General features: G+C 31.5%; 1 protein-coding gene across 1 annotated transcript; it reads right to left on the reverse strand.

Moving 5' to 3' along the window:
* Positions 1–5989: 5989 nt before the first annotated feature.
* On the reverse strand, positions 5990–7361 carry LOC145575695 (B3 domain-containing protein Os04g0386900-like). Its single transcript, XM_081633518.1, has 4 exons — positions 7342–7361; positions 7099–7213; positions 6751–6982; positions 5990–6075 (listed from the first exon to the last, which is right to left on the reverse strand). Exons 1-4 carry the CDS (start codon positions 7359–7361, stop codon positions 5990–5992), a joined length of 453 nt encoding a protein of 150 aa, XP_081489644.1.
* Between the last annotated feature and the right edge of the window lie 1716 nt (positions 7362–9077).

Raw genomic sequence — 9077 nt, forward strand, 5'->3', positions numbered from 1 at the left:
TAATGTTTTTGCATCTAATTCATCAAATGCTTCCTCAACTGCTGCAATCATTTCATCAACATCCTTTGGCATTTTCTTGTGCATAAGGGACTGAATGCTTCTAAAAAATCCGAGGTCTAATATGTTTAGATTTGGACTATTTGGAGGTTGTTGTATGAGAATAAATGTGAAGCCATCTTGCTGATAAACCTTTTGCCATTCTGGATCATCTTGTGTTATGTGTGTTCTTGCATTATCTTGTTTGATTTGAATTACCTTAGGAGCACCTTCAGGCCACTTAGCTTTGATTGCTGGAACGACTTTATTTATGAGTACATCCCTTGTCGCTTTTTTGTTGACTGATTCAACAATTTTAGTGACCAATGTCCCCTTCTTTCTGTATTTTGAGTTTCTTTTCACTGCTTCAATGGTTACAAAAGGAAAGATTCCTACTTTGCCATCCCAACATAGTTCCTCTGCTGAATTATAATGTGGCCTTGCTACAAATGCTGTGAACATTACCTTTGGAATGAACTTTGATGATTTTGCTGCCTTGTATTGTCCTTTCTCATTCTTATGAAGATATAACCTTTGTGATTTTCTGGTTAGATAAAACCATTTTTCATCTAAATGAACAAAGTCTTAAAATCCAAACTAATCGTTCAATTTTGTGTGAATCTTTTAAACCGGGATGCAACGCGTTAGTATGAGGTTTTATGAGTCCCCTTTTGACCATTCTCCAACATGTTGCTGGTGAAATTTGACGTTTTTCTGCCAAATCTCGTATGCATGTTCTAAAACCCATTGACAAGCTTGTGATTGATTCTTCATTAAGTTGGATTCTTTTTCTACCACAATTATGATACTTGGTTCTGCATTCATACCTTCCTGAGGTTGTTCTGTGTTGTTTTGCTTGCTTCCAAATACGACCGATTGTCTTCCTATTCAGATTGAATTCAGTTTCAGCAGCCTTGATTGATCCATGGGGTAGTATACCCCTAACTTTTTTGTCCAATAGCCAAGCAACAATACCTAGCTTGTCTTCAACGCTGAGCCTCCTTGCCTTATGATGGGTCACGTTTTGATCTACTTGTTGTGTGCCTTGTTGATGACCATTAGTTGACTCTTGGTGATGTTCCTCACTTATGGGTTCTGAAGTTTGTTGATATTCCAAATTCAAATCTGGAATTTCTGGTTCTTCTTCATCCTCATGCTGAGTGTCCCCTTCAAATTCAGCATTTTCAAGTGGATCTTCATCAAAGACTTCAACAATAATGCAGTCATCATCATCTTCTTTGTATGGAATATTCAAATCGAAATCTGAAGGCATTATATTTTGGATGCAATGATGCTGGCTTTTTTTTTTTTTCCTTTTTTTCCTTTTTTAAAGAAATGTTCTTGTTTTATTGTAAATTTCTAAGTATGATTTGCTTTCATTTTAAATAGGCATAGGGTACTGTTGTTTGGCGCTTAATTTTTCAGCTTCTGTAAAAAAACTGTAAAAAAACTCAAGTTTGGAGGGAAACAAAAATTCATTTAAATACTGTAATGAAAAAATTCGATCTAATAATGTCTAATCCCATTAGTGGATTGATGACATGGCGGTAATTAAACATTCTGATTGGTCATCAATCCTAGTAGTGGATTGATGACATGGCCTTTGATTGATATTCCTCACTTAAAACAAGCATTGTAATGGATGCTTTTCAAAGAAAAAAAAAATCAGAATATTTAATATGATAGCACTAATTAAAGCAGTTTTTGTACTAAAATGTAAGATTCCAAATATTATCCATTCTCTTATTTTTTGTGACTGATTCTATATGGGACTAACAAAGTGAAACGGAGGGAGTATCAAATATTATAAGATTAAAAAAAAAGGTAAAACTTAAATATATTACAAAATATATTAGAATATTGACAAGGGCCCCACACTTTTTGTCAAATGGGACTCAAAGTTTAGTACTCCCCCTGTCCTCTTTTGATAGTCCCTTATGGACAAATTTTAGTCCCAAAATGTTCACCCCATTTGCTTTTTCCAACAACCATTATATTAATTTTTTACCAAAATTCCCTCCAATTTGTAACAATATTTGTGCAAATTTAACTTTTTCATGTAAATTTTGTTTTCCCAGGTACTTTTATTACTTTCTCTTTCTACTTTTTTGCATACCCAATGTCAATTTACCTTTTCAATGTACTTTAACTATTCTTATTTGTGTTTATTAATTCCCGTGAAAAATGTCCATAAGGGACTATCAAAAGGGGACGGAGGGAGTATTAAACTTAGCAACTTTCTTTTAGAGTTGCTAAGTTTAATTACCAACTTATTGGTGTACATTGCAAAAAATACTCTCTTTCTCCTAAAAATACCCACTTAAGTCTCACCATTAAAGAGGGTCTAACAAAAGTAATACTCTACTATTTAAAGAATGAAAAAAAAACACTAAAAATAAATCCGTAAAATAAAAAAATAAAAAACTTAGAACGAAGGGAGTAGTATCAACTTTGCAATTCAAGTAATTGCAATATTAGTGTATACACACAGTTTTAGAATAGTACAATACTCCGTATACGAAGTATATTTTATAATACTTCATATAAATTTAATTGTCAAATTGGTAGGGTGTAAATGAGTCGAGCCAAGTCGAGTACTACCTTGTTCATGGTCAGTTCATTTAACTTAGGCGAGTCCGAGCATGATCCCGAGCTTTCAAGCGAGCTCAAAATCTGTTCAAGCTCGGCTTATTTAGTACAATATATGTTCATGAACGGTTCATGAACAGCTCGTTTATTAAACGAGTTGATAAATGAGTGATTCATGAACGAGCTTAATAATAAACAAGCTTTTATAATAAACGACCTTTGTACTTTTGACATTTGAAAATCTCAAAAGTAGCATAATAATTAAATCTTAATCACACCGTATAAACTTAAGAATTAAATTAACAAATTATGAATAAATCAATAATTCATGAACATAAATAAACGAGTAGTTCGTGAAAATAAATAAACGATTTGTTCATGAACATATCAGAACGAGCATATTTATGTTCGTGTCCAAGCTCATTCATTAAACGAGCTTCAAAATTTGTTCACACTCAGCTCATTTATTAAATAAACGAATATGAACGAGCTTCAACCGAGCTCGAACCCGAGTAGTTTATTCATCGGTTTGGTTCATTTACACGCCTACAGATTGGGTTGATGAGAGAGTAATAATAGAATAATAATATTTCCTTACCAAATAAAAAGTATTGCATTTATTATGAAAAAATAAATAAAATAAAAGCTTTGTGATTATTATAAAATGGAGGAAAAGCTTGAAAAATATATCAAAGCTAATCCGATAACAATATAACAGATATACGAAGTAATTTCAATAACATAGACAACCACCCAATAAGCTGTCACTTGAACTAGTGCGAGTAATTACATACAAAGTATCAAAGACGGGGTTACAAATGCTAACACAGTAAATGGCCCGGTATAATTTTGTTAATTGAGCCTAAAATCATTTTTTTAATGAAATATTTTATGAAATCATAAATTTTGTGATAAAATAAAATAATAGATGACTGATTAACAAGTTTTCAATTTACTTTGTATAAATAAATTTCAAAAACAAAGCCCTTCTATAGTAGTTTATTGGGCCTATTCTCTTTAGCTTAATTTCAGTTCAACTCCAATTAGTTCAGTTCAACTCCAATCAATTCAGTTCAGTAAATGAAAACAGGCTGTTAGAGACACTGTGCAACCGACCACCCTACACATGATTGAAACCACCTCTATGAAGTATGTTCCATCAATGGTCAATCTTGGACCAACATATAGAGGCCTAGAGGGGGTCAAGCTTATAACATTTGATTTAAAATAAAAAAAAAATGGAACACTTAGGTGAATTAGCTATACATTTTTTAGTATACATACTACGTAATTAATGTTAAATTTAAGCTCACTAGTCTTATTTAAAGATGGCACCAAGTTGACATTGTTAGCATATATGAAGTATAAATTAACATGACTTTGACAGTACATGAAATTTGACTTAGGCATACGACATACAGGGTATCGTAAGCAAATTATCCTATATTATTGGTATCAAGCTAAGTTTAGTTTAGTGGGAAAGATTACACCTTTTAACCTTGAGGTTGGGGGTTCAATCTCTTTTAATTAGAGGCACTTTATGGGTGGGATCCCTTACCCTTCCCTTAATCTCAAAGTGTCTGACTCGCAAATATCAGACCAAAAAACCTGTAATGGTTGAGGTTCGGCTAGGGTCCTTACCCTAACCATAAAAAAAAAAAAAATAAATAAATAAAAATAAACATTATCCTGCATTGTGCATGTTGGCATTCGAACCCCAAACTACTTACAATAAAATTGACTATTTAACCATCTAAGCTAATTATCAAACATGTTATAAATATGAAAAAGAAATATATATAAGTATAAAACACGTGGTTTAATTATTTTTTAAAAAAACACATATTCATTCAAAGAAAATTAAATCATAAATTACAATGCATATTAATGATCAGTGAGTTTCATGTAATAATTCGGGGCATTGTCCGGCCCAAAAACTAGTTAAAAATGTAAAGATTGATAAAATAAATACTTCCTCTATTTTTTTTTTTTTTATAGTTGTAACACTTTTCTTTTTTACGCTTGCTGATGCATGTTTTGAATCGGTAATATCTTTGATATCAATATGTAAAAATTATAAATTTTAGATATTAAAATTGTACAAATCGAGACGAATCTAACAAGATTCCACATGACTATATTTTTATTTATGTATAAATCGTCAAAGCTAATTAAAGTAAAACACATGAATATTGTAAAAGTCAAACTGTTGCAACTATAAAAAAAACGGAGGAAGTAGGAGATAGGTAAAGACCATATAAGAGTAAAGAAATGGACACACAATATTTAACGTGGAAAAAATCTTCAATAGAAAAAAAAAAAAAAAAAAAAAAAAAAAAAAAAAGACGACGAGCACCAAAAATAATCTGCTATATGAAAAATAAAATACTATAAGAACCTTTAAAAGGGTGATTATTACAAGAGAACTCTCAAAATTGAAACTCACAAAGGAAACTCTAAAAATAAGGAATAGTAGATTCGTAGAGAAGGTAAATGGGTAGAGAATTATAAGGAGGTGAGATAGGTAGAAAAGCTTGTGTATAGACTTGGCTTCTTGTGTGTATGTGTGATGATTGAATGCCCATGTCCTATATTTATAGTTGTAGATGGAGTTTGGAAAAAATAGTCGGAACATTCCAAAAATTCCTCCATCATTATTGTATCCATGATATTGTAGAAATTCCCGAACCATGTATTATATTCTAATTGCTTTCAATGTCAATAATGCTTTAGAACGTTCAAATAGGTTATTATTCTAGAGAAATCATGAACAAGTATGGACCTTAATTAACCATTCCAAAAGCTTTTTGAATATCCACAATACTCCACTAAATTAAAATGATGGGCCTAAAATTTGGGCCACAACAAGAAATTATGTTTTGGTTGTCATAAACCCAGTTACCGGTGAGTGGGTCCCACTTCCAAAACCCTGGAGCTCGATATACAGGCTGAGTTCTTTAGAGTTTATATCTAGGCTTGATAGTTCTTGTAATGGGGTTGCGGAGAAGTTTATAGTTGTGGCGTATCAGCCTATTGTTGGGAGTAATTCTGCTTGTTTGTTGTGTTTTTCTTCGGATACCGGCATATTGTCTATATATCCATTTTTGAGATTGGCTAGATGCATTGGACTTGTCAACTATTCCTAAACACAAACTTTGTGTAGCATTTGATGATGTGCTTTGAATAATTCATTGCAATGGGTTTCATTAATTACCTCAACTCAAGTGCTCTATAAGCTTTGTTACAGAGTATTTGTTTTGTCAAACTTGTGCACATTTTGTATCTTCTCCTGTCAAATATGAAGCTAAACCAGCTCTGATATTCTTCCACTTCCCTCCTTGCAGTTTGCTTTTATGACTTTCTTTCATTCCAATGTAATCACTTCTTCCCACCAAGACTTGTCATACTGGAGCTTCGCAGCCCCTAAGTTCATTCTATGACCTTTTTCCCCTTGAAGTTGTAGTTTCATAAATCAGAATTTTTGCATAATTCTAATCGCAATTCAAAACCTCCAACCTTTATTTTAAGTAGAAATCTATGATTGATAATATTTAAGTTTGACTCTGATAGAGTATAAAACATATTCTTGGACCTCAACCATTAACCGGGAGCTTCTCTCTTTTACGTGCATAGCTACTTTGAAGCAAGGTAATAGAGATCTAATTTCTAATGCTTCCTGATTAAATACTAAAACTGCTCTGTTATTAAAACTTGGAAAATGCAGTTTATTTGTTCTTATAAATGCATACTAACAAGGATTAATTGATATAATTACTTTATCTAATAATAATGTTACTACTATTTATAATAATCAACTAGCTCTAATAATAATAATAATAATAATAATAACATTGACCTGTTTTGAATGCAATAATCTCATCTTAATTCGAAATACATAGTACATACTTCAGTGCTCCCTAAAAACATCGAAATTATTCTACTAACTAAATTTAAAAGTAAACCTTATAAATTAATACTAGTTGAACCTATAATAGTTTTCTTACTCAACAACTATAGGATTATAGCTTGTATCTCCTTCTTCTTCTTCTTCTTCTTCTTCTTCTTCTTCTTCTTCTTCTTCTTCTTCTTCTTCGCCGCTTTTGAGTAGAGCAGCCGGAAAGTCACCTCGAAGAACTTGAACCTTCAACATCATTGGATCTTTCGACATGAGCTCGAAAGTACAAACATCTCCAACCTTAAGTTTGTTGTCAACAGCAAACTGTTTCCATCTCTTATCTAACCTTTTATGTACTACATTTTTACCAACGTAATTCATCGTCCAACTCTCAGTGCCACGAGTCAGGATCACCGGGGCTTCGATGTTAGGCAGGATTCGAGCACCTTCAGCCGGTATTGTCTAATATAGATGTAATCAAACAAACTTTTCAATAACGTAATAAAATGTATGTATCATATTTTTTTTTTATCTACCTATATTCTTATAAATTGAAAGAGATGAAAGAAAAAACATACCAAAAGATAGAGAGGAAAAACATTCGTCTTAGTAAGATTGACATGGAAGAATGGTGCTCCTGTCTTCAGTTCGATATCAATATCCTCACAACTATTCTCTCTTGGTTTCATCTCTCTAAGACATAATAACAATCCATCCAATATTATGATAAACATAAATTATAAGACTAATTAATTATTTAAAAACTCCGTATGTAATTATTAAAATTTAATACGGTGTAAAGTTGTAAACTTAAGACTTACAACATAGCTTGGTTCGACATAGTCACGGGTCACGAATGGAACAAGCCCGTAATATGTCTCACTACTCAAGGACTTGTATGAACTCGCATATGTTTGAGATAAAATGCACTATTTTATGTACTCGTGTTTATTTTGCCTACTACTAGTAACCTCTTTTATATAGGAGAGTGAGAGAGATTGCAAGTTTTGCTACAAAGTACTATTTGCCAGATATTTGGGAGCATAGGTTTCGAGTTATGATTGGTCACAAACTCACAATGAGGAGTGTACAAGATGCGCATGAAGTAAGAAACTAAGAAATGGAGTATTTATTATCATGTAACGTAAGAAAATGCATTAATACTTGACACATTAATGCAAAAGTAGTGGATCAATTACAACCTATAAGTCTATAACATGACATCTAGAATTGGAAAATGTTCAGGTCAGTTTTTGGATGCAATTGGCAATGGGGAATTGAAAAATACAAGAAAGGTTTGAGGGATGACAGAATGAGGGAACATTTGTTGTCTTGAACAAATTGTTCCATCTATTATCGAGCCTTTTATGCACTACACTATAACAACACATTATGTAGTGAGCTAGGGCTCAATAACAACATATTTTTCCTAAAAAAAATATAATTTTAGGACTTAATTTAACAAAATTGCACCGGGCCACTTTCGGTATTAGCAATTATAGCCCTGTCTCTAATTGATGTCATGGATAAAGCACAACACAAGCATGGGTAGGCCGTATACATGATACAACACATTATGTAGTGAGTAAAAAAACATTACCAACGCGACAGAGTAATGTAAAAGTAATTGAAATTTGACTTGGGTCCTGTTTACCTCACCTTAAAAAAAAAAATATTTAATAAAAATAATTTTAATTCTGTAAAAATAATTTTAATTCAGCAAAAATAATTTCACTTCAAAAAAAAAATAAGTTCAGTTCACTAAAAATAATTTCAGTTCAATAAAAATTAATAACTTTAAAGAAGAAATATAATAGGGAATCAGTAAAAATAATTTCAGTTAATATAATTAATTTCAATTCAGCAAAAATAATTTAAGTTCAGCAAAAATAATTTTAATTCGGCAAAAATAAGATGAAGTCAACCGAGCATTAGACCGCAAATTCTATGCTACTCCTGGAGTACCATGCAAGTACCGTGTGCATGGTACTCCAGGTTTATAAAATTTATGTTATTTTAATATGAACTTCTTGTTATTTTAATTTATATACATGTTATTTTTTAAATAATTAAGTATATGTTATTTTATATTTGCATGTTGTTTTTTTTTTTTCAACATTGATCCTTTCGCTGTACCATGGATTTATAAAATTCATGTTACTTTGATGTGAACCTCTTATTATTTTAATTTAAATATATGTTATTTTTTAAATAAGTACATGTTATTTTTATATACGCATGTCTTTTTTTTATTTTTATTTTTATTTTTATTTTTATTTTTTTATGCATGATGTTAAAGTAAATAAGTGAATAACATATTATTTTAGCAAAAAACACACAAGGTTTTAAACAAAATAACCTAAGACTTAGACCAAATAACTCAAGTATATTGGGTAGGGAGTACCATGATCCAAGAGTATATAATACTAATTGGCATTAGACACTCAAGCAAACTTAATGGCAATGTAAACTTAGGATGTGCCCTTTTAGATTAATTCCTAATGTCTACAACCCCCTCTAGCCAATGCTGCCTACTCCCCTTTCCCAAAATTACTAG

The sequence above is a fragment of the Chenopodium album genome, chromosome 13 (assembly GCF_948465745.1).
Source record: "Chenopodium album chromosome 13, dcCheAlbu1.1, whole genome shotgun sequence".
Taxonomy (NCBI): domain Eukaryota; kingdom Viridiplantae; phylum Streptophyta; class Magnoliopsida; order Caryophyllales; family Amaranthaceae; genus Chenopodium; species Chenopodium album.